This window comes from Phoxinus phoxinus (genome assembly GCF_949152265.1).
Source record: "Phoxinus phoxinus genome assembly, chromosome: 6".
NCBI lineage: Eukaryota > Metazoa > Chordata > Actinopteri > Cypriniformes > Leuciscidae > Phoxinus > Phoxinus phoxinus.
The window spans coordinates 38655615-38681753 of NC_136881.1; the positions used below are offsets into that span (position 1 = coordinate 38655615).

The 26139-nt window shown below is 38.2% G+C and overlaps 1 protein-coding gene and 1 long non-coding RNA gene across 2 annotated transcripts; one reads left to right on the forward strand and one right to left on the reverse strand.

The window, feature by feature from the left end:
• Nucleotides 1-1315: 1315 nt before the first annotated feature.
• On the forward strand, nucleotides 1316-23484 carry tnpo2b (transportin 2b). The gene is made up of 25 exons (XM_079616352.1): nucleotides 1316-1543; nucleotides 3822-3926; nucleotides 5063-5138; nucleotides 5240-5389; nucleotides 5583-5689; nucleotides 7791-7924; nucleotides 8011-8092; nucleotides 9633-9755; nucleotides 9835-9953; nucleotides 10099-10159; nucleotides 11991-12162; nucleotides 12486-12638; nucleotides 13896-14121; nucleotides 15407-15578; nucleotides 16714-16800; nucleotides 16929-17036; nucleotides 17132-17290; nucleotides 18120-18207; nucleotides 18308-18406; nucleotides 18490-18585; nucleotides 18671-18746; nucleotides 19347-19446; nucleotides 19540-19614; nucleotides 21076-21221; nucleotides 21985-23484. Exons 2-24 carry the CDS (start codon nucleotides 3828-3830, stop codon nucleotides 21181-21183), a joined length of 2670 nt encoding a protein of 889 aa, XP_079472478.1. The 5' UTR covers nucleotides 1316-1543; nucleotides 3822-3827; the 3' UTR covers nucleotides 21184-21221; nucleotides 21985-23484.
• On the reverse strand, nucleotides 19197-25500 carry LOC307000634. The gene is made up of 3 exons (XR_013798055.1): nucleotides 24954-25500; nucleotides 24550-24828; nucleotides 19197-19593 (listed from the first exon to the last, which is right to left on the reverse strand). It is a non-coding gene; the product is annotated as an uncharacterized lncRNA (long non-coding RNA).
• Between the last annotated feature and the right edge of the window lie 639 nt (nucleotides 25501-26139).

Consider the following 26139-nt stretch of genomic DNA (forward strand, 5'->3'; position numbering starts at 1 on the left):
GTAGTGAATTCAGTACATTATGCAAATGAAGCTGTGTAACATACAGTTAACCTGCTACCATTGACAAAATGTGTCTTATATCCTACAACAAAACACACGCACTGGACACTGTATCCCACAATGCATTGCTCTCAGAGATATCTGTCTTTTTTTCGGGGGGTCATTCTTGGTGCCTTTTGTCCATCATAAAAAGTAGCTAATCAAACTCAAGTTTTTCATCTATAGTCATGATAAGGTGATGCAAAATATTTGAACAAATATTCTGGTCAAGCTCGGGTAAATACATTGAACCATTTAAAGAACAAAATCCTGAATGAAATGGAGGATCAAAAATGTCCAGATGTCCAGGGACAGATACTTTTTAAAAGTATTACATTATTGATACTCTAGTAAATTTTGATTGTCACTGAATTACTATTTTTTTATGCTGATTTTATGAAAAAAAAAAAGAAAAAAAGAAGAAGCTTAACAGGGTGGACAAAATAATAACAGGGTGGAAAAGTGGTATAAACAATGGATGATTTCCTATTGCTCACATACAACCAATAACATTATTACTTTAGTTTGAACTGGATTTATTTCCAATACTATAAATGGACACCGGTCAGTGAATTAAACTTAAAGAGATGGGGATTTGAAGAATATGGGTAACCAAACAGATGATGTGCCCCATTTACTTCCATAGTATTTGTATATAGCCTATATATAAAGTACTATGGAAGTCAATGGGATCCATCAACTGTTTGGTTACCCATACTTCAAAATATCGTCTTTTGTGTTCAACAGAAGAAAGAAACTTATACCAGCTAAATGATGAAATTTTTATTTTTGGGTGAAATATCCCTTTAATGAGGCCACGTGACCATTTTGTAACAGTAGGTAGTATTGCAGTATGCAGTAAGCAATTCACTAGTATCCCATTCTGAGCATAGCAATAGTTTTGGACGCTATATTAATAATACCATGGTATTCTCTCATTCTTTGAGGGATACCATGTAAACACACATGGATATAGTAATAATCACACATTATTATGGTAAATAACAGTACCATAGAACAACCGTGAGATACTTCTAATGGAGGCCAATGAACCTAAATGACCCATTATTTCACCTTTGTCTCCATCTACAGGTCACAACATGAATAACAGTTTTCTAAAAATGTATTTAAATCCGCCACAAAGCTTCATTAACAAAATATAGATCACAATTAATGTGTTAGTCATGATATATTTTTCTCGTATAAAAAAAGGGTAATTATTTAGTAGTAGCGCTTCTTGTAGTTTTATGTTAATGAGATATGATGTCAGCGTAACGGTACGGAAGCCGCGCAGATCCAGACTGCGCGATTAACGCGTCCGCCATGCATCAGGCGCCGCCGGTGAAAGAAGAATAACAGTAAGCTCACCGATTAAATCCCGCAGAAATCCCGTAGAAACCCGCGGTGAGCCATCCGTTACCGCGACCCGACGTCCATCAGCGCTCGTGCCGCGGCAGAGAGATATAAACGCAGATAGACGGACAGAGAGAGCCACTGACTGAAGGTGAGAGCGTTTGGCGGGTTAGCACAGCGGCTAACGGCTACATCAACGTCTGTGTGTGTTTATTCATCATCTTTACACACGCTCAACACGCACATCTAACCGATTAAATGCGTTTTATTTCATGTGTGATCGGTTAACGCGTCTGATGTAAGCTGGGGAATTGGGTTAAACCGGGCCGCGTAAACACACACACACACGGCCTACAGTCATACACACAGAGATTATACACTTATACAAATACTCAACACACAATAATACATACACAAATACCAGACATACACACTCACGTAGACACACACACAAACATAAACATGTACACACGCTACACTTGTATCATACACACAGTCGTATACTCAGTATATATATATATATATATATATACATACACATATACACACTTATATACTGAGTGTATATATATATATATATATATATATATATATATATATACTGAGTGTATATATATATATATATATATATACTGAGTGTGTATATATATATATATATATATATATATATATGTATGTAGAGATATAAAGATAAAGTCATAATCTAGTTTATATACCCTCAAATAGATGGATACACACTTATACACCTATACAAACAACATGCATAGATGTACTTAAAGGGTTAGTTCACCCCAAAATAAAATTTGTCATTTATTCACTCATGTCGTTTCAAACCCGTAACAGCTTTGTTCATCTTCAGATCACAGATAAAGATATTTTTGATGAAATCTGAGCGGTTTCTGTCCCTCCGTTGACAAGCTACGCAACTACCAGTTTCAAGCCCCAGAAAGTTAGTGAAGACATCATTAAAGAAATCCCCGTGACTCCAGCGGTTTAACCTCAATTTGATGAAGCGACTCGAGTGCTTTGTTCAATCATAATTGACCACTTTAGTTAATCTCTAACGCACGTTCACGACACATGCGTGTTGACCCGAGAGCAGACGTTACATGAACGTGTCTCGGAGATTAATATTCTGTAAATAAAGTGCTAAATTATGTTTTTCTTTTTTTGTGCGCAAACAAGGCACTCGTGTTGAACCGTTGGAGTCACATGGATTTCTTTAATCGTGTCTTTACTGCCTTTCTGAAGCGTTAATCTGGTAGTTGCGTAGCCTGTCAATGAAGGGACAGAAAGCTCTCAGATTTCTTCAAAAATATCTTCATTTGTGATCTGAAGATGAATGAAAGTCTTACGGGTTTGAAACAACATGACGGTGAGTAATTAATGACAGAATTTTTGGGGTCTTTAAATAAAATAAGTGCACAATGCGTCCAAAAGTCCACATTGGAACTTGTAAATAACGTTGTAGGAATTTGAAAACTGTAAAACGAAGCAACATGAATGAAGAATGAAGAAATTTGAATATTTCTATATGACTAATCAAATGATCACATGACTCTTTGTACAAATAGTCTGATGTTCTTCCGGCGAAGCTCAAGATGCTGGAGAACATGGTCAGGTTGTGTTCATGTAGCTCCTGCAGACATGATCAAATTAATCTTTTCATTGTTATGCAGATAATAGAGTGGTGCAGGATGACATCAGAACCCGGAAGACTTAATTCGCCACCGGTTCCTTCCAGATTTTCCTATGGGGGTTTAAATGTATGTATAAAATAAAGCCTGCGCTAAACGTATCTCGACGACACTTTGTTCTACAACGTAAATTACACACACACCTTTTTTAATTGTAACTAGATAAGACCGCTTGGGGTGTGTGTGTGTGTAATTTCCACTGTAGAAAACGTCAAAGTATCGTCGAGGTATGTTTACCACAGGCTTTATTTCCATAGAAAAATCTCCAAGGATTTATTCTTCCGGGTTCTGACGTCATCCCTTCATCCTCTATATATAGTATGCAATGAAACGAGTGATTTTAAAGGAGATAAATGTGAAAACCCCCAAGCGTCTTCATGAGTGTTTGCAGACTTTCGGATGCACTGACGACGACTCATTCACACACACGGCCCACACACACATCCGCAGCCTCCACACATATTCACACCCTCGTCTGCCTCGGTCCCAATTAAACCTGATCAGATGGTAAAGCTGGTGTGTGTGAACCTCCCGTCCAGGTGCTCGCGGCGGATTAGCCTGGTTTCAACAATTAAAAAGTGTTTTAAAGCGGGTATTAGGTCTGAGGGCATGTGTCTGTGGACGATAGTTTTGTGTTGTTTGCTCAACTGTACCAAGAAAGCAGTGATGGGGTGTGTGTGTGTGTGTAGGTCACTCATCTGCCTGTGTTTTCTGTTGTGTGTGTGTGTGTAGCACAGGATGGAGTGGCAGCCGGATGAACAGGGTTTACAGCAGGTGCTCCAGCTGTTGAAGGACTCCCAGTCTCCAGATACGGCCACACAGAGAGCCGTTCAAGAGGTCTGTGCACATCGCCACTTCTGATCAATATCAGTCTGATCCGTTATCTGTCTGTCAAGCTCATTTGTTCAGGTTATCGCTAAATGAAATGTGAAATGTTGCTGCTACAGCCGAATCAATGGCAGGATTGTTGTCAACACTGGGCTCTTGAGAATCAAATGTTTAGTATCTTGTGTGGTCATTTTTTGGGTTTCATTCGTTACAGACGTGTACGGTAGTCGTGGATCATATTGGCAAAATAAATCCCAATATTTAATAAGTTCGGGATCATAGGAATTGGTGTTTTGAAAGAAATTAATATTTCAGTTTAGCAAGTGTGCAGTAACTTCAAAAGTGACAGTAGAGACATTGTTAATGTTACAAAAGATTTCTATTTCAAATAAATGCTGTTCTTTTGAGCGTTATATTAATATAAAAAAATCCTGAAAAAACTATCAGCAAATCATATTCTGAAGGGTCATGTGACACTGAAGACTGGAGTAATGATGCTGAAAATTCAGTTTTGATCACAGGAATAAATTACATTTGAACTTATATTCACATAGAAAACAGCTATTTTAAATTGTAATCATATTTCACTATTCATGTATTTCTGATCAAATAAATGCAGCCTTGGACTTTTCCAACATTTGAGCATTAATGTGTATCTTTCTGTAAATTCTCTAAATATATATATATATATATATCCTTTTTTAAACCACCATTTCAACTGAACACCCATTGTGGGCATGCAGATTCACAATGGTCAACAAATAAGAATATTTCATTTAATAGAAGAATATTTGGATAAAAACGTCTGCAAAATGAATAATATTTTTAAATTCTGTCATATGCACCAATATAGCAATTCTGACCGTAAATGAGTCAACTTCTTCACTCTAATGACTTTTTTTTTTTTGAAGATTAAACCTGAAAAACCAACTACTCTACAGTCATGTTTTTAGGGAATAAATAGTCCAATAAAAAGTGCATTAAATATATCCATGATTTAATATTCACTTCAAAATGTGTGCAAATATTAAGATCTAAAATCCCGTGGTATATGTTTGTTTTCATCTTAATGTCACTGGATTGATATCAGATCTGTTTGTTCTCTGTGGACTTCATCATAATATTTGTTGTCAATTTTCCATTAGAAACTGGAGCAGCTGAATCAGTATCCCGACTTCAACAACTATCTCATCTTCGTCCTCACCAGCCTCAAATCCGAAGGTCTGTATTATCCCATCATGCATCATCTTATCTCGTTACACACACACACACACACACTCTCTCTCCGGTCACTCAAGGAACGTGTCTCTGTGTGTCTGCAGACGAGCCCACCCGTTCTCTGAGCGGTCTGATTCTCAAGAACAACGTGAAGGCTCACTACCAGAACTTCCCTCCGGCTGTGGCCGACTTCATCAAGAGAGAGTGTCTCAACAACATCGGAGACCCGTCCCCGCTCATCCGCGCCACCATCGGTCAGTGCGGATTAAACCCGGCTAACCTCTTTAGAGTTGTCTGGCTGAGTTCATTTCATTTGATCAGTTGTCATTAGTGTGTTTTTTCCTTTTAGAGAAGGATGTATTATTGTAAAGTGAGTAGATATGGGCCAAACTGCTTTTTTTTTTTTTTAAATATTGTTGAATTGTGTGTGTGTGTGTGTGTCCGCAGGTATTCTCATCACTACAATCGCCTCTAAAGGCGAGCTGCAGACATGGCCAGAACTGCTGCCTCAACTCTGCAACCTTCTCAACTCAGAGGATTACAACACCTGCGAGGTAACATACGCGCACACAGACACATACACACACACACACACACACACACAGACACATACGCTCACACAGACACATACACATACACACACACACACACAGACACATACGCTCACACAGACACACACACGCTCGCACAGACGCTCACTCGCTCGCACACACGCTTGCACAGACAGACAGACACACATAAAGACACACGCTCACACAGACACACGCTCACACAGACACACGCTCACACAGACACACACTCACACAGACACACACGTTTACACACGTTCACACACACACACACACACAGACAGACAGACAGGCACGCACACACACGCTCACACACAGGCTCAGACACACACACACACACACACACACAGGCTCAGACACACGCACAGACACACAGACACACACACACACACACACAGGCTCAGACACACACACACACACACACACACACACACACAGGCTCAGACACACACACACACACACACACAGGCTCAGACACACACACACACACACAGGCTCAGACACACACACACACACACAGGCTCTGACACACACACACACACACACACAGGCTCAAACACAGACACACACACACACACAGAATGCAGTATGGTTACTGTTCACTACATGCACATTCAGTGTTTTCCAAAATGATCAGTATTCATCCCAAAATGCAGTGCTCTTGATGTGGTCTTCTGTTGAATAAAAAGTTGTTCCAGAATGTGCTTAATTTGACTGGCTTGCCAAACATCATCAGTGTATTTTTGCACACAAAAAGTTATAAATGTATGCGTTTTAAACATAATGCCAATGTAGTGAACAGAGATCAATCAATATCTGTATCACAATTTTGTGATGACCAGTTTTCAGAACTGATTTTTCATTTGTATAAATCAGTTAAAAAACATTTTTAAAAAAGCTATGCTTAGACTCAACTAAATAATCATTAGACTACAATTTCTTCTTCTAGAAAATAATAACCGTACTATAACATTAGTGTATTTCTTGTTACAGATTGTATGCACATGCCGTTTAAAAAATAGTAGGCAGTGTTAATATTTCACACTAAATATTCCTGTCTATTATAAATTCATAATGCTGAAAATGATTGATTAGTTATTTCTGCTGATTGCTTTAAAGTCGGCATGAAAAGGAAGTTGCGATAGTCTTTTCTTGAGTGAAAGGAGTGAAAATGCTTCTTAAACAAGAACAAATGTAGGGTGGGGCTTACTTTTGTTCATGGGGAATTGATTGGATGGTTGTGGTTTGCTATTGGTGGATCTCATGTGAGTGACACCCCATTAAACACATCATCAGAGAAGAGAAGAGATGAGCTGCAAGAGGGAGGGGAAGTTATTTGGATTACATATTATGGGGGCACATGGACAAAAATAATAATAATATGGCCACGAATAAATAATTGATCAAAAATAGTGCAATATTCCATTAAAAAAAAAAGATTTTTTTTAACACTTTTATTTATTTTATTTACTGGATGAACAATTAAAGTAAAAACAATATTAACAAAAGGGAGGAGAATGAATTATGCATAAATATATCCCAGATATATGCTATGTAGCATACATAGCTTTATACCTATACATATCCACGTATATTCTTAAATATCAATCATCATATACATAACATATTTGTAAGCACTGACCCCCCTATTTATATAAAAATAAAAAATTAAAATTAAAAAGTACACTGAACAACAAAGCCAAACTGGTGGGGTTAACCATTCTAATAACCATTACGGTTTATTTAACCACTTTTCCCAGTCCATTTTAAAAGCACTTTTTTTCGTCTTTAGAATATATGTAAGTTCTTCCATAACCATGATTTCTTCAATAATTCCGAACCATTGTATACACTTCAAAGTAGTATCTTTAAGCCAGTTCCTAGTTATAGTTTTTTTGCAAGCCGCAAGAAGGATCTTACATAAATATTTATCACTTTTAGGAACTATGTCTTTAATATTTCCCATAAGTAGAAACATAGAGGTTCTAGGTATTTTAAATCCAAACACTGCCGACATAACTAATTGTCCATTTTGATTTCATGGTGACTTTAACCTGTGTGTGTGTGTGTGTGTGTGTGTGTACAGGGCTCTTTCGGTGCGCTGCAGAAGATCTGTGAGGACTCGTCTGAACTGCTGGACAGTGATGCTCTGAATCGACCCCTCAACATCATGATCCCCAAATTCCTGCAGTTCTTCAAACACTGCAGCCCCAAGATCAGGTAAACACCCGCACACACTTATCTTTAGAATTAAATACGGTCAGTTTTATAATGAGTAACATTATGAATTCACGTTGTGTCTTCAGGTCTCATGCCATAGCGTGCGTGAATCAGTTCATTATCGGCAGGGCTCAGGCTCTCATGGACAACATCGACACATTCATAGAGGTGAGTTGGTCACCGATTCCATCCACCAAGAACTATTTCAAGAAGCTTTAATCTTTCTAATCTGGAGAGTGTTTTTCTGGCTCTCTGTGATGGTACCGCGAGCTGTCGCTCATTGACCGATCGCAGGCTTCTGGTAGGGATGTAGACTCGTAGGAGCGAGTGAAAGTAGGAGGGAGCTGAGCCTGTGGTCGATCTGTAAGCAAGCGTCAATGCCTTGAGCAGCGAGTGGTAGCCAGTGCAGAGAGATGAACAGAGGAGTGGCATGGGCTCGTTGAAGACAAGACGGGCTGCAGCATTCTGGATCATTTGTAGAGGTTTAGTTGCACATGATGGAAGTCCAGCCAGAAGTGCATTGCAGTAATCTAGCCTAGAAATGACCACCTTAACGACACAGTTTGGGTTTTCAGCTCATTTGCAGTCAGGCATAATAATCTGTTCAGTGAGTCATCTGAGCAATGTTGTTTTCGTCAACGATAACGCAATTATTTCGTTGACGCACCTTTTTTTTTATGACGATAACGTTACGATGACTAGCTAAAAATGACTCTAAGGTGATTAAAACATGACGAGACGTTTTCGTTGACGACACGAGATGGAACAAAAATGATTATAAGTCTGACGTTCACAATGCATGTCATTTCTGCCTATTTTGCGTGAAATCTGTCTGTTTTGAGCTAAAAAAAGTATCAGCAATGCCGCATTCTAATCGTTGTTTTGGGTACGCCCGGCTGCCACGCGCCAGATTCCACACAACAACAACCAGTTTTGCCAGACGTACGATATTTATCGTATTTGTACGATAATTTTGACCTCTGTACGATGTACGATCAATAATGAAAAAAATCCCATAATGTATGATAATTTCAGAATTGCCCGCAAATTAGTTAAAATCTCCCCGAATCTAGATCGAGCGAGCAAGAGCGCGCATGTGTAGCGCGCGCACAGCAGAGAAAGGGAGCGAGAGACCTTGCGTGTGTGTGCGTGTGTGCCTCACGAAGCGCATGTAAGGACCCAACCAATCGAATTATTTAGAAAGTCTAGTTTATTATGCAAAGGTTTTAAGGTTAAACTGTTGTTTTATGAATTGCAACACTTGCTGCAACCTGTCAAACCTAAGCCCATTTCCAATACTTTTTAACCTAAATTAATTTGTTAGACTACTTTTTTTACTTTTTTTTACTAAAATTGACAAACCTTTTTGTTTTCGTCGACTAAAACTTGACTAAAACTATCAAGTTTATAAGTGACTAAAACTAAAAAGCATTTTCGTCAAAAAGACTAAGACTAAAACAACACTGCATCTGAGCTGACTGATTGATTCGATAAAAAGAACCACACGATTGATTCACAATAATGTGAATTACACAGCGCATTGATTATTTTTATTATGAATAATACTTGTAGACTTGATTGTAGTAGCTTCTAGAAAGCATACTTTTTAGAAGCCTAGAGCGTACTAAACACAAGAAGAATTGTTCACAGTGTGCTATGAATCTGTAGTTATTTCTGTGGTGAAGGCTGAGCTCATCTGTGTTTTCAGTCTCTGTTTGCGCTGGCGGGCGATGAAGACTGCGAGGTGAGGAAGAACGTGTGCAGAGCTCTGGTCATGCTGTTGGAGGTCCGAATCGACCGACTGATCCCACACATGCACAGCATCATACAGGTGAAACTCGCAAACATCTGATGCCACACTTTACAGTGGATAGGTGGGAGGTTTGAGTCTCATCCGTGTTTCTCCACAGTACATGCTTCAGCGCACGCAGGACGCGGATGAGAACGTGGCGCTGGAGGCGTGCGAGTTCTGGCTGACTCTAGCGGAGCAGCCCGTCTGTAAAGAGGCTCTGTCGGGACACCTGGTCCAGTGAGTACAGCAGGCCATCATCCACACACACACACACACACACACACACACACAAACACACACACACACACATCTGAGCAGAAACTGAAGCCCTAGGTTAGGTTCTGTTTGTGAGATCTGATCTAATGCTAATGTTTCCCTACAGACTCATCCCCATCCTGGTGAACGGAATGAAGTATTCTGAGATTGACATCATTTTACTGAAGGTGAGTCACCATATACGAGACACAATCTTTTTAGTCAAATCATGTTTATTGCGTTAGCTAAGGTGCGGTCACATAAATTCCGATACAATCGAGGTATTTATTACAGGGCTCGACATTAAGCCTTGTCATGTGCTTGTCTTTCGGATGGTTCATTCACTTGTCTGACTAAAAATGATGCTTGTCCTGAAAAAAATAGGATTTTTTTGTGGTGTAAATATAATTTATTCTAAAGCAATATTCTCATCAGCTTTGACATTTAAAACGGCATATTTGCTATTTACCCTGAGGGCACTTTATTTTTTTATTTTTTACCTTTTAAAGGGCGTTTTTTTCCTAATCTTATTAAATATCTGCTTCATCTTTCATTTTAATTCTTAAATTTGATCAATAAATTAAATTAGAATAAGACACTATATGGCTGTTACCAAACAAATTTAATAATATACACTGAAAAATTACAATTAAATAATGTTATGAGATTGTTTTAAATATTTTTAAAAAAATACAAATAAGAAATGGAGAAGAATGATACTTTTAAACATGAAACCAAACCCTCCAGACGGTGGCGGCATGTGACCGTCTCACTGAATGATTCATTCAAACGATTCGTTCAAACGGCTGATTCATGCAAAGCGCTGATTTGTTCAGTAATGAAAAACTTTGAGAGTTGCTGTGAGATGCGTGATGGTTCTGCTGTGATCTTTGTTTGGAACTATTTTCGCTGCTGAAAAAGAACAAAAACAGTCAATATTGCGTCTAAAAGTGACTTAATATTAACTACCGCTTTCTTGAACTGTATGAAATCGGTCACATTTTCAATCGTGATGGTATTCAGGAAAACAGCACGTGTCATGTTGCTTACTGTATCATATGTTATAAATATAAAAATATCTCATTTTGAATTTTTACTGTTGTTTACGGAGTTTCTTCGTGTGCTGCTCATTTCTCCTCGAGCGAGCCTCAACAGCACAACCTTCTTACTGTCCTTATTACTATTAATAAATATTATCTCTCAATATTGTCCACTATTGATTGCCACTTACACTAAATGAGAAAATTTTAATCAGGCTACTTGTCCTGGCGGGCAATTAAAATTGTCTTTCACTTAAAAAAAAAAATCCACTTGTCCCGAAAACAAGCGGACAAGCGTTAATGTCCAGCCTTATATTCATATTTTTTATTAGCTTGATATTTTCTGTTTTCATTTTTATTCTTTTTAGCTTTTTTTTCTTTAATTTTTAGTAATTATAATACTTGTTGAAAACCTTTTCACAATATTCTAATTTTGAATTTGGGGTTTTCATAAGCTGTAAGCCATAATCATCAAAATTATAACAAATAAAGGCTTGAAATATCTCGCTTTGCATGTAATGAGTCTACTGTATATAATATATTAGTTTCACCTTTTAAGTTGAAATACTTAAATAAATAAATGAACTTTTGCACCATATTCTAATTTTTCGAGTTTCACCTGTATATGCATAAATCAGTGTTTTTAACTGAGTCCGACTGTTAACTCAGAACTGTTCATTCAAAGAACCAGCTCATACAAGTCATTTGTGGATGTTTTCGATTAACTTAAAAGAACTGTTCATTTGTTCTTGACTCAGACTGCAACTTTCGTGTTGTATATTCATTTTAGCATGCAGCCTGCAAAGACAACTAAACAGACAGACGATTCTAGATCTGCAAAATTGTGATTTTAAGTATCAATATTGGAACTGATTGATTTTGATACCCGATTTATCAAGATCTCCTGAGAAGCGAGCGCTATGTAGGGACCGTGTGAATCAGAATGCAGCTGCAGTGTGTGTGTGTGTGTGTGTCTCAGGGTGATGTAGAGGAGGACGACAACGTTCCTGACAGCGAGCAGGACATCAAGCCTCGCTTCCACAAGTCACGCACCGTCACGCTGCAGCACGAGGGAGGAGAAGGAGAGGAGGGCGAGGACATCGATGAAGATGAGGATGACGACGATGACACGCTGTCTGACTGGAACCTACGTGAGTAAACCGACCAATCAGAGCGCTCCTGCTGGAAATGTTCTTATGCGTGTATGGATATAATTTAATTTGCAACAACAGCGCTGTTAATAATCTGACTCGAGATGAATGACACTTGCTTTCTGTAAAGCTGCTTATAACTGAACCGACCTTGAAATTGTTGGAATTGACAGTTATTGATCTAAATTATCAAAATTGAACTCGCTGAATAATGTCACTATTGTCTTTTGAGTTTGCATTATTGATAATTATTTTCCTGTTTATTCATGTGAAGCTGCTTTGAAAAGGTGACTTGACTTGTATATGTTCTTGTGTGTCCACAGGGAAGTGTTCTGCGGCCGCGCTGGACGTGTTGGCTAACGTCTTTCGGGATGAGCTGCTGCCGCACTTGTTGCCGCTGCTGAAGGGTTTGTTGTTCCACCCGGACTGGGTCATCAAAGAGTCTGGGATACTGGTGCTGGGAGCCATCGCTGAAGGTCTGTATCACACACACACACACAATTTTGTTTTGTGGTTTGTTGTAATATGGTTGTAAGAGTGCATATTTTATCTTATTTAACTTGAACCTTTTTTAATGAGCTGAGAGTAGTTACAAAAAGAGATTTCAAAATAAAAGTCCCGGTGTAATTCAGGCTTGTTTATAGAGAAGGCAACTTTTAGTACCTCACGATTCGATTCTTGAGGCCACGATTCGATTTTAAAATCGATTCTCAATTTTTAATCATATTTAGATTCGATATGTGCATTTTTAATGATGTTTATTATTTTGTGATATTTTATACTTATATTATTTGATTCAGTAGACGGTTTAATAGGTCTAGAAGAAGAAAAAAATTCCAACTGAATTAAATGTGAACCTTGACATTTATTTAGTTTTTCTTCCCATTTTAGTCAACGCAATATTATAAAACACATGCCCTCTAAGCAGACTACAATCATTACACACTCTTCTGGATTAAAGCAAGGCAGAACATTTTATTTTATTTTTGATATTAAAAATAGGAACAAAGAAGCAAATTACAAACAATAGGACAAACATGCTAGAAAAAATATACAAATTAAATTAACTTAAAAATGTTCTGGTACAGTAGCACAGGTTTATTTAGTAAGAAATGAAATATCAAATGTAAAAATAAAACACTCTTCGCTGTATGAAGTAAATATAAATTGATTCATATTAAAGATAAAAAAGTGATTCAGTGAAAAGCAATGCGTTTTTTTATTATTATTAACATTTATTAAACGAATGGCAAACGTTTGAGGCATATTGTATGCATATTGGTGGCAATATGCGTGGCAGTGGCAGTGGCATGGGGTGGCAGTGGCTCAGTGGTTCATGTAGGTTGTCTACAAACTGAAAGGTTGGTGGTTCGATCCCCGGTTCCACTGGACCAAGTGTCGAGGTGTCCATGAGCAAGACACCTAACCCCAGCTGCTCCCGACGAGCTGAGTGGCGCCTTGCATGGCTGACACCGCCGTCGGTGTATGAATGTATGAGTGAATGGGTGAATGAGAGGCAAATTGTAAAGCGCTTTGGTGGCCATGGGTCTATGAAAGCGCTATATAAATGCAGTCCATTTACCATTTACCATATTGTAGTTTTTGTTACTTTTCTTATTTGATTCGGTAGACATTAAGAATGAGTGCATGGATATAGTTACACATCCATATTGTGTAGGACAGAAACCGCTCTGCAGACGCCCTGAGTCGACTGAATGCTCTGTCTCTGTCAGGCTGTATGCAGGGAATGGTGCCGTACCTGCCCGAGCTCATCCCACACCTGATCCAGTGTCTGTGTGATAAGAAGGCTCTGGTTCGCTCCATCGCCTGCTGGACGCTCAGCCGCTATGCACACTGGGTAGTGAGCCAGCCGCCGGACGCCCACCTCAAACCGCTCATGACCGAACTGCTCAAACGCATCCTGGACGGCAACAAGAGGGTGCAGGAGGCCGCCTGCAGGTGTGTTAGAAATGATGCTTGCTTGTTTAGAGTCTGTGAGACTAATGGAAATCTTAATAAAATCCCGATGTGAGCATGCGCGGTTTCGAAACCACAGAAAGCACGATTTTTCCACCAGTCCCCAGGGGGCCGTTCACATGTCGCGTCTTTTGCGCACTCAAGTTTGTTATTTTAAATGTAGATGCGCGACACGCCTTCTCAAATAGAGAGCAACACCGTCACAAAGCTCATGCATTGCGGTGCGCTCGTTTTTTCAGGCGTAACGTGACCGACCCTGTGATTTTATTGTTGACATATAAAGCTTTAAAGGGTTAGTTCACCCAAAAATGTAAATTCTGTCAGTAATTACTCTCCCTCATGATGTTCCAACCTTGTAAGACTTTCGTTCATCTTCAGAACACAAATAAGAACACAAAAAAACGTCAGAACGGTGGCTCGCTATTGGCCGACGCTGGTCATGTGTGTGATGCTGGCCAATAGTGAGCCTCCGTTCTGACGTACAACCCAGAAGCGCTGCGCTGTTACACTACGTGAACTCCTTCAGAGGCACACGCAGAAGAAGATGAATAGTTGAATAAAGTCATTATGTTGAGGGGATTTCCCCACAAAAAGTATTTTGTCGCTTGATAAACTTATGGTTGAGCCACTTGGACTATTTTAATGATGTCTTTACTAACTTTTCTGGGCTGGCAGATATTAATTACCTAGCAGAGGAGTGAGCCAGCTCTCAGATTTAATCAAAAATATCTTAATTTGTGTTCTGAAGATGAACAAAAGTCTAACGGGGTCGGAACAACATGAGGGAGAGGAATTACTGACAGAATTTACATTTTTGGGTGAACTATCACTTTAATCTAGTGCAGGAACAGAACACAGTGGTTTTTCGAACCACATGGAAGAAACGGGGCAGGATAAGGACCAAAAAAATAATCAAGATCTGGGGTTTGGGGATATGTTGGATACAGGAGTGATGATGATGTATCAGAGCCAGGTAATTCGCAAGACCTGTCAAACCATAACTGCGGCAAAACAGAGCATCAGGAGACATTTACACAGAACCTGTTTTTTTCAGTTAAAAGGAGGAGATGCACTTGTTTTAAAAGTTGAAATATCACATAATTTATGCAAATATGGGCAATAAAGCCATTACAAGTGTGTGTGCAAGGAAATGTTTTATTAAAATCGAAATCGCAATATTGATAAAAAAAATCGTGATGGTATTTTTTTATCCGTATCGCACAACCCTAATTTTGGAGTAATAAAGGAACTCTAATGTTTTTTCCAGTGCATTTGCGACTCTGGAGGAGGAGGCGTGCACCGAGCTGGTTCCGTATCTCAGTTTCATTTTGGACACTCTGGTGTTTGCGTTCGGGAAATACCAGCACAAGAACCTGCTGATCCTCTACGACGCCATCGGCACGCTGGCAGACTCCGTCGGGCATCATCTGAACCAACCGGTAACCACACGATCACACTCCTATTTTACAAACGCCATTTTTACAGTCACTTAAAGTTAATTATTTTTTGTTTTTGAAAGAAGTCATTTCTTTGCATTTGTTTGATCAAGTACAGAAAAAAACTGTAATATTGTTAAATATGATTCCAATTTAAAATAACTGTTTTGTTGTTGTTGTGAATGTGTTAAAATGTAATTTATTCCTGTGATCAAAGCTGTATTTTCAGCATCATTACTCCAGTCTTCAGTGTCACATGATCCTTCAGAAATCACTCTAATATGATGATTTGATGCTAAAGAAATATTTCTGATTATTATCAGTATTTATTTTAAATCGATCAGTTTAATGCATCCTTGCTGGAAAAGTATTAATTTCTTTAAAAAACAACAACAACAAAAAAACTTGCAGACCCCAAACTTTTTACTTTTCCTATTAAATTATTAAACTATTTTTACAAAAGGTAATTTTATATATATATATATACACACACACACACACACACACACACACACACACACACACACACACACACACACACACACACACACACACACACACACACACACACACACAGGTGAAACTCGAAACATTAGAATATGGTGCAAATGTTAATTTATTTCAGTATTTCAACTTAAAAGTTGAAACTAATATATTATATTAGCCTATATATTATACTCATTACATGCAAAGTGAGATATTTCAAGCCTTTATTTGTTATAATTTTGATGATTATGGCTTACAGCTTATGAAAACATAATAATCAAAATTATAACAAATAAAGGCTTGAAATATCTCACTTTGCATGTAATGAGTCTATTTAATATATTAGTTTCACCTTTTAAGCTGAATTACTAAAAATAATAAACTTTTGCACCATATTAAAAAATTTAGTTTCACCTGTGTGTGTGTGTGTAAGTGGGGAACCTCAAAAGACCATATACCACCATCTTTTATCTAATGGATAACCGAAAAAGTGTTTTTTTGTCAATAAATGACACAAACGTTTGGGTTAGAGCAGCCTCTGCTCATCCCTGTGATTATTAACTTGTTTTAAAAATCAAAGTATCACTAAATCCCATTAGTGCACGTTTGCACACGTAGAGCTCAGTGGTGTGATCTTGTGTTGTGTGCACAGGAATACATCCAGAAACTGATGCCGCCTCTGATCCAGAAGTGGAATGAATTGAAAGACGAGGATAAAGACTTGTTCCCCCTGCTGGAGGTGAGACACAACAGAGTGAAAGCCTTCGCCTCATAGTTTTAATGTCATCATGACACATAATCAGAGATTCATTTTGAAAGATAAAACAAACAAATGGCCCTTATTTCTTCTGTGTTTTGTGTGTGTAGTGTTTGTCGTCTGTGGCTACAGCGTTGCAGAGCGGTTTCCTGCCGTACTGCGAGCCCGTCTATCAGCGCTGTGTTACTCTGGTGCAGAAAACACTCGCACAAGCCATGGTGAGAACACACACTTTATTCATGTGCATGTACATCAGTGAACCACAGAGTCATTACCCACGCGTGTGTGTATGTGTGTGTGTGTGTGTGTGCAGATGTACAGCCAGCAGCCGGATCAGTACGAGGCTCCAGATAAGGACTTCATGATTGTGGCTCTGGATCTACTGAGCGGTCTGGCCGAGGGTCTCGGGGGTCATGTGGACCAGCTCGTTGCCCGTAGCAACATCATGACCCTTCTGTTCCAGTGTATGCAGGTACAGTGTGTGTATGCGTGTGTGTGTGAGAGGGGTTAAAAATGTGTGGTGGTCCCATTTTTATTACTTAAATAATTTACAATATTATATAAAATTAATTTTCAATATTTAATATATTATAAATGTATGTTTTGTTGTATTTATATCCACTGTTATTATGATTATTTGAATTATATTGTTATAAAACACATTTATTTTAATAAAACTGATCTTTTTAATTTTATAATATTTACTATATTACTCGTATTTGTTTTTTGGTTGTTGTTTTTATTATTATAATAAATGCATAATATACTTTTATTTGTTTTATTGCTGATGTTATGTTAATATTTATTATTTGTGTATATATATATATATATATATATGTTTTATTAAAATTTTAATAAAATTTATCATTTTAATATGATATTTACTTACACATTTGTTTTGATTTAGTTTACATTATTATTTGAATTATTTACAATATATTCATTAATTTTGTTTATTATAATTACAATATTTAATTTACTATTATACATTTATTTTTGTATACATATACATTTATATCATTTTTGTTCGTGTTTTTATTTTAATGAACTATATTGTTGTAAAATAAATATTTAAATGATTTATTATATATATATATATATATATATAAAAGTGTTTATTATTTTTTTAATACTTTTAATTTTTACATATGTTATTGACTGTATTATGCATTTATTTGTTTTATATTCTTTTTATTTTAATTATATTTTTTTTAATTTACTATTGTTATAGAATAAATGCATCATTGATGTAGTTGTTGTCGTACTGTAAAGCAAATGAAGAGTGCAGCTGTTGTGTGTAGGACACGATGCCTGAGGTGAGACAGAGCTCGTTCGCTCTGCTGGGGGATCTGACCAAGGCCTGTTTTCCACACGTCAAGCCCTGCATCGGTGAGAGGACACCTGACCCCTCCATCTGCACAATACACACCCTTACCTGCTTATTCATGTGATTTCATCTTGGTGTGTGTGTGTGTGTTTGTTTGTTTAGCGGAGTTCATGCCTATCCTGGGGACGAATCTGAACCCTGAGTTCATCTCGGTGTGCAATAACGCCACCTGGGCCATCGGAGAGATCTGCATGCAGATGGGTGAGGATCATCATCACACGATTTAGAACCACAGATTTTGATTGGTGTGTTTGAGTGAACCACTGGATCATGTGTTGTCGTAGGTGTGGAGATGCAGCCGTATGTGTCTCTGGTTCTTCCTCACCTGGTGGAGATCATCAACAGACCCAACACTCCCAAAACCCTGCTGGAGAACACGGGTATGACCTCTGACCTTATCCCATCACTTACCTTACACTCACACAGATTCCGATTAATAATCCGAACCCTGACTCCTGTTTACAGCCATCACGATCGGTCGCCTCGGTTACGTCTGTCCACAGGAAGTGGCTCCCATGTTGCAACAGTTCATCAGACCCTGGTCAGTCACTCATCTAGAGAATTGATACAGCAAGGCTGCATTAAATTGATCAAAAGTAACAATTAAGGAATTTATATTAAGATTTCTATTTTAAAAAAATGCTGTTCTTATGAACTTTTGAAGAACCCTTAAGAAATTCTATTTAAAACAAAGTTTTACCCCCACAAAAGTATGAAGCAGCACTACTGTTTTCAACATTGATCATAAGAAGAAATGTTTATTGAGAATAAAAATCATTATATCATAATGATTTCTGAAGGATCATGTGACGCTGAAGAAATTATGCTGAAAATCCAGCTTTGATCACAGGAATAAATTACAGAAAATGTTTTTTTTTTACATTGTGAACTTATTTTTACAATATTACATTTTTTTACTGTATTTTTGATCAAATAAATGCAGCCTTGGTGAGCATAAGACTACTATTATTATTTTTTTAATATATTTAAAAAATCTTACCAACCCAATACTTTTTTTGGTAAGTTAATTTGATTTCTTAACTATTGTATTCCATTTTTGGTTAATATATTTCTTAACTAAATAAGACAGGCTTAACTATTAATGCCAGCGAAGTTATATTTTTGGATTGTCTTTTTGCAGGTGCACGTCGTTGCGAAACATCCGAGATAATGAAGAAAAGGACTCCGCCTTCAGAGGCATCTGCGTGATGATTGGTGTAAATCCTGGCGGCGTGGTCCAGGTCAGTTCTGATACTCCGACTCCATCGTGACTGACACTGATGTTACTCATCCCTTCATCACTCATTTCCTGTCCTCTGCCTCTCCCTCCACAGGACTTCATCTTCTTCTGTGACGCGGTGGCCTCCTGGGTCAGCCCTAAAGATGACCTGAGGGACATGTTCTACAAGGTTAGACACGGGTGTAGCGATACATGTCACCATACTGAACTCACAATACGATATTATTGCAATACTCCAAGACATATAAATGGTTACAAAAAATCCACTGTTGATTAAAATGCTAAATTTTATATTACATTGTGGGTGTAAATGAATATCTTGGACTTGGTGCTGGAAACCCGAAGCACAGGACAATAGTGACACCAGAATAAAAATATTCATGATTCTGAAGCTGAAAATACAGAATTATTTTAGACTCTGTCACTGATTAGATATATTTAAAATAATGTAGGCCACTTTTTGGCATTATCAAGACCCATAAATATCCCCCCACTGCATTATTATACATTATATTCAACATCATATATAGTAGTTTAATGTAGTACTGACAATAAAACTTTTTTCTCACACAGTAATTTTTATTTTGCATGAACTATCCACAATATATATTGTCACTATCCACGATGCATATTGTTGCACTTTTGTATTACGATATATTGTTCATGGATGGGCATTCGATTCAATTTTCTTTGTCGATCGTCGGCTGAATTAACGACTATCGATTAATCATTAATATTTTTATATATTAAAATTAATTTAACTTTTTATAAATGAAAAATGCAATGAAAATACAGTGTGTTTTTCCTCGATGAGATCTTTTTTGCAAGATCATCAACTTGTGGCAGTTAAACTGGACGTTCAGACGAGCCGGCGTTCGCAAACAGAGACCCGTTTGTTCCAAAATGATAAAATAAAAGTATAATGTTAAACTAACTTAACCAAAAACATAATAATACTTCGATCTGACAGGTTTTGTCAAAATGTAACTCAAAACTATCCAGGGCACGGAGTCGAGAAAGAGGCTGAGAGAGATTAGCCTACCTAACAATTAATTAGGCCACTTAACAAAGCCTCATAAAAAATAACTTGTAACTCACATCCAACTTCTGTACCAGTCTACTGATTTTTGTTGAGAAAGATAAGCATGTTGACATGATCTGGGGTCAGACGCGACCGCAACCTGATGACCGTCAGTCCAGCCGCCGGAAACACCGCTCTGAGGGGACTGAGGCTGCCGGGATGCACAGGTTCCTCCGCTCTAGTCATTTTTAAAATCAAAATGGTCCCACGCCACACTTCGCCGTGACCTCTTCATGATTCTTCTTTTGAAATCAAAACAGAAACTCGCAGGTAACCGAGTAAGGCGTCAAATATTGCCCCCCGGTGGTAAGATGTTTAATTGCTGCCACAGTGAAATTAATTTAATTGCTTCAAGACTCGCACTACGCAACCTGCATTAGTTTAATCGATAACACATTAACGTGATCGACGAAATTCTTAATGATCAATTATCGATCGTCGATTAATCATGCCCATCCCTAATATTGCTACACCCCATTAGACGCGCTACATCACAAATGTCAGCACTATATGAGATTGGAGTTGTTAAATGAGGTCGTGTGTCTGTAGATCCTACACGGTTTTAAGGACCAGGTCGGCGAGGAGAACTGGCAGCAGTTCTCGGAGCAGTTCCCGCCCATCCTCAAGGAACGCCTCTCTGCATGCTATGGCGTGTAGCCCCGCCCCTCTGCTTCACACACAGCACAGGCTGTCAGGTGAGTGACCGCTGTCTAGTCATGCTATAATGTGCTAGGGTCACCAATCACTCTATATCTAAACATTGAGAAAATCTCCTTTAAAGTTGTGTATTTATGTTCACGATTGTGCTGCATTCACTCACAAAAATACATGTTTTATATATTTATGGTAGGAAATTTGCAAAATATCTTCATGGAACATGATCTTTACTTAATATCCTAACGGTACGTTCACACGGGGCATCAGCGTCAACGCTTGACGGAAGGCGTGGCTGAAGTTTGGCACTGACGCCATGGTCATAGCAGCGTCAGCCAATGAAATTAGACAGGAACTCAACAACAACGTGATTGGCTGCTGCCTGGCTACTGTATTTGCATAGAGCGATCCTGATTGGCTGGCGATTCACTGGCGTTGCTCGCGGCAGAAGTTGAAAAATTCTCAACTTCTGCCGCGAGCAACGCCAGTGAAGCGCCGCCGACGGATTCACAATTCTTTTCGGCAACGCTTGACGTCACCCATTCAAAGTCAATGGGAAGCGTTAACGCTAACGCCCCGTGTGAATGTACCGTAATGATTTCTGGCATAAAAGAAAAATCTATCATTTTGACCCATACAATGTATTGTTGGCTATTGCCACAAATATACCCGTGCGACATGTGACTGGTTTTGTGATCCAGGATCACATTTGTTAAAGATTAGGTATAAAAGTAATTGTCAAAATGATAAAAATGCTAGAATCTACTTTGCTCTTATATGTCTCTCTCTCTTTCTCTCTTTCAGTTGAACCTTTAGGAGGGGGGAACTCATCCATCTGTGTATTGCACTGCCCTGATCATGGGGGAGAGGGACGCGATTGGCCGCTCCGCCTGACGGACAGATCCCACGCCCTTTGTGTGTCCATGAGGGTGGGTGGGTGGGTGGGAGGGGGGAGGGGACTCCTCTAGTTAACTGCAGAATGCACCCAATCACGGGGAATAAACCTAAAAACGTAGGGAAGACGAGAGATAGTGTAACCGAGGGAGAGCGAAAACTTAAGAGAGCGGGAGGGAGGTCGTAGGTTTAACGGGAGGGAGGTATAGACAGTTATCTGGGAAATTTAAGATTAAGATTAGGGAGGGAAGCTAGACAGAAACTGTTATACAACTTTTTTTAATCTCAAGTTAATCCCAGGCATAAGAATCAAACGCATTCACACGCTGACTGACCATAGAAACTCTTGCACATGAAGTTGCAATAACTACGAGCGGCCTGCGGTGCCAGCGCTGCCGTAGCAATAGCATAATCAGACTTTAACACTGAGACTATCTAGGAAAGACTAGCGTCGTTTTTCTTTTTTTAATAATTACCATTGAGGAAACGAGAAGAAAAAAAAAAGATGGTTAGCGCGCTATCGCGGATTTGTGTTTATGATCGTTAGTAAGGGAGCATTTATGAATTCACAGTTTTCATCATCATCCTCATCGGCTTTGTCGTCGTCCTGTCCGATTGTCGTCATGATTCTCTGCTTGCGTCTCTTATGCGTATCGTTTCTTTTACAATGTTTCTTCTCACTTTTTTGCGTAGTTGGCTTGTAGTTTTTTCCTGGGCTTGGTCAGTGTTCGCTGTTGAAACTCATCGTAGTTTACAGATTTCAATCACACCGTAGTTTAATCTTGTCGTGATTTCGAGAGATTCGGTCTCGTCGTGAAGGAGCTGGAACGGTAACTCCACAGTATAATGATCATGACTTGCGTTATGTGTGTGTGTGTGTGTGTGTGTGTAACGGTAGCTGTGTTGGGAGCTTTTAAGTGTGTTTTGTTAGTGTCATTGCCATGTATTTTTTTCGTACTTCGCATTTCGTATACGTGTATTCTGCGTTAATAGATTGTTAATTGTTTTAAGGTACCTTACACTTGACTCCTGGACCCCTATTGACCTGTAAACTGTGACCAACAATGTGTGCGTGCTTGTGAGTGTGTGTGTATGAATGTATTTGTACCGATAAATTTTGATGCCATATTGATATTTGGTATTTAGTGATTTAATCAGCTTATCCAACAAACTACAACTATATCAAATATAGTTTTACAACAATAAGGTTAAGGTTTTTTAGTTTGGCTGCTATTGCTGATTGATAAATAGAACTGAATTCACAACATTTAAATTCTATTGGTGCAAAATGCATAATTTAAATTGGATTATCGCTTGTCATGCACTTTTTTGTTTTTTTGTTGTTGCTATTTTTATTATTTTTTTGTAAGGACTTTGCTGGTAAATTTACTGATAAAACTGTTGGATTCATCATGTGTCTTGTTTTTTCTCGTGACTATCTGTTGGTTGGAAGATTTGAAATAAGAGCAAGCTAAAAGCAAAGACAGGAAGTGACAGTTGGAAGGACGGCGAGGCGGGGAACGATGGCTGCGTGTTGAAATCTGCACTGAGACTCTGAAAGACAAAAACAATCACACCTTTCTCTCTTTACCTTGCCAGGAAAAATAAAACGATTTTTTACCAAGCTGAAGAAGTGTTTTCTGTCTTTTCTGAGTTCTTGATCTTTTTTTTTCTTAATTAGAAACGGAACATAGATAAGACAAACTTAAAGTACCCCCAAAAATGACTTCATGCCTTAAAATAGCTTGAATGTAACCCTACACCCTTGCCTCATTTAGTATGCACGGTTTTATCAATATGCAAATGAGCCCCGCCTCCACTCACTCACAGCAGCTCAGAGATCCACTCGTTGACGATCACACGTTGATCTGATTGGTTACAAGGTAGTTTGTGACTTCAGAAACACCAGCGATGTAAAACCGTGTTTTTGAGACTGTCTTTGGTTCACAGTTTTAAGGAGAAAATACTCAGCAATGCTGTCGACTTATGAATTTACACATGGCTTGTCTTAAAGCATATTAAAAACACTACATGGATATATAAACAACATTAAAACCTTGATTTTCACCACAGGGGGACTTTAAAAACTGCAGTCAAAATTAGCGTGTTGTGGCTTTTATTCCATATTTGTATGTTTCGAGATCTATATATACCTAAAACTTCACAAAATTTTCATATTTAAAACCTCCATGTAAAACACTAAGACGTTGATGACATCATCTTGTACTCATGGGCGTGTCGTTTTCTGAAAAATGCTCTGGAACGAGAATAATTAAATTTTTTGCTTTTAAACTGTACACATGAACATATAAATTTTCATGTAACAGAAAACAGTATTTTTTTTTATATATATATATATATATATATATATATATAGTTAATTAGATGTATGTGGTGTTCATAATATCTGGTTTAGTTGGATAGAGAGTGGCCGTAGCTTGAAAGCTTTAGGAGGCATAACAGTGAGGAACTTACAATGGAAATCTTTGTGGTGTTGATCATTAGTTTCAGGACAACCGTAAGCTAAAGCAAACCACATCCGAACAGGCTGAAGCTGTGCCGAACAAAAACCAGTCATAATGAACAAACTCCAGTGAGAAGACTTGCATCTGCCTTGAAGCCTCCAAATCTGTTGAGGTTGTTCATGCTAATCCGAATCAAATTGTCATTTGTTTGTCCTGATGAACATTATTTGAATGAACAGTTTTCAGGTCAGGTAGATTTGAAGATCTATTTGTCTGTCTTTCCATCTTTCTGCAAGAAATTTGACATGATCTTTGATCTTCAGAGGATTCAAACAGGCGAACAAGAACTTTTTACAATGTAATAATGAAGATAATTTACAGTAATAATAAAGATAATTTACAGTAGAGACTCACCTTTCATAATAAAATCATTATCCAACCGATTTCTGCATCTGAAAAGTGTTTACGAGCCAGCGTTGATCACAGACTGACTGTGTGTGTGTTTAACAGTCTCTGAGATGATGACCCAGCCTTTATCTATGTGTGTGTGTGTGTGTGTAACAGCTGCAACCATCTCACTGCACACCATAACTACTAACCCACATCCAGGAAACAGATGAGCAATGGCAGGAAGTTTAGGTTTGACGTATCTGATCGTTTTTACTGTGCAATCGTCGTGCATCAGCCCGCCGTACACTCATGCTGAGATGACTAACAGAAGATATTCAAATAGTAGCAGGAACTCGGTTACGCACGCGGTTTTGTGTGCAGACCCTGTGTATTGATGTTTCCACAACAGAAATCGTGTCTCATCAACAGGTTTAAAAACTCGCATTTACATCAAATTGAGGATAAGAACAAACTCAGGCGAGAAATAGACATGTCTGACTCCTGGTGGCCTTTTCAGAGGTGCTGATCTTACCGTGTGTGTGTGAAGATGATAAGTTGAAGTGTGTGTGGTGTGACAGTAGGCGTTATTAAAGTGAAACCCTGGAGGGCTGGAACCAAACCACTGTAAAGAGGAAGAAACTGATCACATGCAAGACAAGAGAGACGCCAGAGACACGAGAAACAACAGTTTGTGTGTGTGTGTGTGTGTGTACTATTAAAATAATAAACAAAATACTTGGTTAAACTATTTAAAAGAAATAGTTAACCCAATTTTTTTTTTTTACTTTATATCTTTAATTGATCATTTATGTCTGAGCAAATTAGTTAAGATGACCACTACACAGATTTGTGCCTGAAATATGCATAATTTTAGTTTAATAGACTACCAAGGTTTTATGATCACAATTTCTGTGGTCCTTGTTCTCTGAAAATAAACAAAAATGTGGTTAGATTTTGAACCCTCTGGTGCTGTTCGTCATTTTTGACAAAAACTTTTTACGCTTTTGTTTTTTAAAAATAATATTTTACTTTATTTTTTACTTCATCGAATGATACGAAACTTGGTAAAGGTTTGCTATGTGAACACACACCAATAAAATTATGGACATTATTTGAAAAGGTTAAATGGTCCTGAAAAAGTCACACTTGAAGATGATTGCATTGGAAACTAATGGGAAACAAATTGGATCTAGTGGAAACGTCTGGTACT